At 33.8% G+C, this 4,219-nt stretch overlaps 1 protein-coding gene across 1 annotated transcript; it reads right to left on the bottom strand.

Annotated features, from left to right (window-relative positions):
- Positions 1-1,748: 1,748 nt before the first annotated feature.
- LOC122295563 lies at positions 1,749-3,743 on the bottom strand. The gene is made up of 4 exons (XM_043104641.1): positions 3,335-3,743; positions 2,921-3,103; positions 2,764-2,823; positions 1,749-2,264 (listed from the first exon to the last, which is right to left on the bottom strand). Exons 1-4 carry the CDS (start codon positions 3,617-3,619, stop codon positions 1,977-1,979), a joined length of 816 nt encoding a protein of 271 aa, XP_042960575.1. The 5' UTR covers positions 3,620-3,743; the 3' UTR covers positions 1,749-1,976.
- Positions 3,744-4,219: the final 476 nt, after the last annotated feature.

Below are 4,219 nucleotides of genomic sequence, written 5' to 3' on the forward strand. Positions count from 1 at the left end.
AAAATAGAGAGAAATAGACAAACGAATTTACATAGTTCGACACTGGGCCCACATCCACAAGGGTTTAGATAGAAGAAAATCCACTATATAAGCTTGGTTTATAGTCTCTCAGGGTCTCTCATCCTTACTATACAATAGGTTTATAGATCATTCTTCCCGGTCTAGATATTATCGCAGGATAACGCGTCTGGAGGTTGAAGAAGCCTTCCCAAGAAGCCTCTCCGAAGTCTAGCCAAGAGTCTATCCTAACCTCCTCAAGTCGTCTATCCCTCATCCTTTTATCTATTTCTTTCTCCTTCTTTATATCACATCACTTTACCTCACGTCTTTTCCCCATCCCCTTCTTGCCATCCTGACATTATTTTCTCTCATCTCTTTCCTTGTCCCATATTCCTTCATTTCTCTTTATTTTATCTTCTAGTGAAACCCCTTTGGGTGGGCTTGGGATTTGAGGCCCTTTGTGGGCCTATGACAAAAATAACCCTTAATAGGGAATAAAATCTCTTTTTGTCTAAATAAGTCCTTTTTGGATTCAAAAAACAATTCATCTGATCTCATCATTACAATTTTTTCAAATTCTCATATAAAATTTAATAAACAATTCAACTTTTTCAAATCACAAATCAACTTTTTCAAATTTCAAAACAATAATAATATTTAAAAAATAATATTCTAACAATATTTTATTCAACTTTCATATTTTATCTAAAATCATTTCATGTCATCTCAGAATTTAAATCAGTCCTAAATACTTTTATTTAGAAAATTGTTATATGCTGTAATCTTATTTTACTATAAATATATATATATATATATATATATTTATGTATATCATTTTCAAAATCATGAGTTCTTCTAAAATTGAGATGAATATATGCACACGATGAAGAAATGGAATGAAGTGCTTTATTTTACTATTTGCTTTCTGTTTTAACACAAAGATTGATCAAGGCCAAGAACAATAATTGAGAAGAATAATTGAGAAGGAGAGGTGATAAGAATATGCCCTTGTCTTTTTTACAGATGAATGCCCGTTGATGGCATGCAAGACACCTGTCTTCCTTTCCATGGGATAGGATGCATTCAATTAGTTTGGAATGACATATTGATACAAAAATGTCTCTGTGACAAAAGATTTTATAAAAATGAATTTATAAAGGGTAATGTTATTCGTTATTTCAATTTTCATTATTTTTTTATTATTTTATGATGTGGCATTTAATGATTGGAGGCTATTTATTATATTTTACTTGTAAACCAATCATCTAATGCCATTAAAAGAATTTATCGCACTTTACAAATCATTTGAGATTAATCTACTTGACTTTTTCTAGGTATGTGACCTTTGCACACTCCTACAGTTATAGAATTAATTGTAAAAGAGTAATGTTATATACAGTCACTTTTACGTACTCCATGCGCATTCCACTGATATGATTCGCTGGATCAATTTTTTTTTAACACACAACCAATCATATCAGTGAAATACGCAAAAGAGTACACAAAAGTGATTGCACATAAAATTTTTTATTGTAAAATTGCCAAAGCAATACCTAAAGCAATAATATCAATAGATTCCACACAATGTCCAAAGGTCTCCTTACCCTACTACTCTATTCAGGTGCTCGACAAAAGCATCCATCCTTCTTTTAATATAATCCATACTGCCACATCAAGAGAGATGGGTTTTAACTCATTGGAGATTCAATTAGAATGGAGGGAAAGCAGTCCTGTGAAATGTAACAAGATGCTAGAACACCATTAATTCTTCATTGGCAAAAAAATATCACAGTATCCTCATAATAAATTCCTATTCGGGAATCAGGAGATGATTCCAAGATTCAGGCTGGTTGCACCAAAACATTGTATAACATATTAACTATCATGAGAGGAGACAATAGAACCTTAATTGGAGTAATATTTACCAACTGTATGTACAGGGAGATTTTAGTGCACATATTTTGAGTGTTAACAAATCAAGTAGTGACACGGCGACAGCGACACCAAAATGCAGTCCCCCCACTCTTGCCTCGAGCCACTGCTATTTCTTCATCAACATAAAACCAGATAAAGAAAGGATCCTTGTTGCTTGGATCCCTGTCGTCTTTCTGGCCAAGGCTGATCTCTAAAGGCTTCAGTGGCCCGATTTTTATCCGAATACACTCAAAAATGAAAGCCAGTATTCTCTGCTTCCAAGAAAATCTGCCTTCAAAGGTTAAGCATCCAATTGGTCCAAGATATACCCCATTCTCGATTCTCTTTGCCTGACAAATAAAGAAAAGATTCTTTTGGTTTCTCAATAGACAAACGCGAATCCCATAATCTTCTTTCTACTGGATGAGGAACCAAAAGGTTCCAAAATTATGCAAAGAGAAAAGCTCCGGCAAGTTCATCCTTGAAGTGATGCTTTAGTGAATAGAAATATCACAAATGGAATTATTAACAGTACATGAAAATTTTTGAGTACGTGGATTGAGTCAAGAAAAGTGTTTCAGAACAGTATGATCTTGAGCCATGAAGGAAAAATAGAAGGAAAATGTATCAAAATTGACAAACAAACTTAATCCCTCGGCAACTCAATGAAAGGAAGTAAGTTTCACCCAATAAGGCCCGAATAATATACTTCTATATTTACAACTAGAACAGAAAAGTACTTGTAAACTGAAAGCAAAAGTATTTTAAACATATCCTGGGGATTTTATTCTCTTCACTTCCTTTTTAGCAAATATGGTAACATGACAAAGGAATGCACGAGACACTTACGGCTGCATCGAACCTCTGAATCGCTGTAAGAGGAAAATAACGACCCCGGTTCACTTGCTTCTACGATTTAGCACAAAAGCCCCAATAAGCATAAAATTTAAAGGAGACGCAAAGCTTGAACATGATTATGCAAATCAAGGAACAGAATTATGCCAACCTCAGCGGTAAAAATAAGCATCCATGTTCTGCCAGGGGATTTTGATCCACCAAGCGTATCAAGAAAACCGGAGGGATCAATTTTTGCCTTTTCAATCACAGAAAGAGCAGACAAAACCTCCTCTTCCGAAACCTTTCTTGTCTTAGCAGCCTTTTTCAGCACTTCCACACTCTCCTCAACTTCCTAAAGCACGAGAATAGGTCACAAAAATTACCCAGAAGAAGACATCAAATTCATCAACGAAGCAATACAGAAAGACCCATTTAAGCAAAAAGATTAATGAGGTCCAGTGGTGCAGAAGCTTTTAGTTTCGCTCAGTTCTCAGAAAACTAGAGACAAATTGATAAACAATGCGAACTAATTTAAAAACAAAGATGATCAAGAAGGATCGAAACAGCAAAGAAAAAGGCATACTTTATTGGGCTGTTCATCCTGGTCAAGAAATGGGGTGGCGGCAGTACTTTGTTCCCTTTCATCGAGGGTTGCTCTGGTTTTTGATCCGGGAAATCTGAGAAGATATTGTTTTGTGGCTTTAAGGGAAAGGGAGTTTATGGGCTTCGCATAAGGTGGTGTCTGAGAGAAAATGGATGGTCTGAGTAAAGTTTTAGATAATGATGAGTTTAAGACCACAAAACCGAAGGGAGAGGACGAGCAAGACAGCATCATATGCGAGAGCGAGAGTGCTGCTTGGGAACCCATTGCTGTTTGCTTGCTGCTGCTGTCATTTGAGAACCACTACCATTTTTGAACATCTGGTGACTGCATCCATTCAATTCAGGGAGTGGATTAGATTACTACTTTTGCAGTTTTGCTTTCCATTTTTGGATTCAATACTCTATTTTAGTCCAAATTATTTTTGCTTTCGAGGTATTCCATGCATATCTTATCTGTGTTACTCAATATTTTTATTATTTTCTTTTAAATATTTTTCTAACATTCTGATTCATTAATAAAAATTTTAAAAAATATACAATTTCATAAATAGTCATTCCTTAATCATCAAGTAAACAAAAAAATTAAAAAAGGTTAAAAAAATAAAAAGAATAGTAAAAGGGTAATAAGAAAGTAATAAACTTATCATTATTCTTTTTTCAAATTTTTACACAAAATATAATACACAATTCAACTTTTTCAACCTTCAAAATAATAATAATATTCTAACAATATTTTATTCAACTTTCATCTAAAACCATCTTATCTCATCCTATATTAAAAAATAAAATTGTAATTTGATATACATATTAAACTACATTGTTAGCAGAGAGAGTTTCCTGAATAGTTTATATATATATATATATA

This window comes from Carya illinoinensis, chromosome 15, assembly GCF_018687715.1.
Source record: "Carya illinoinensis cultivar Pawnee chromosome 15, C.illinoinensisPawnee_v1, whole genome shotgun sequence".
NCBI lineage: Eukaryota > Viridiplantae > Streptophyta > Magnoliopsida > Fagales > Juglandaceae > Carya > Carya illinoinensis.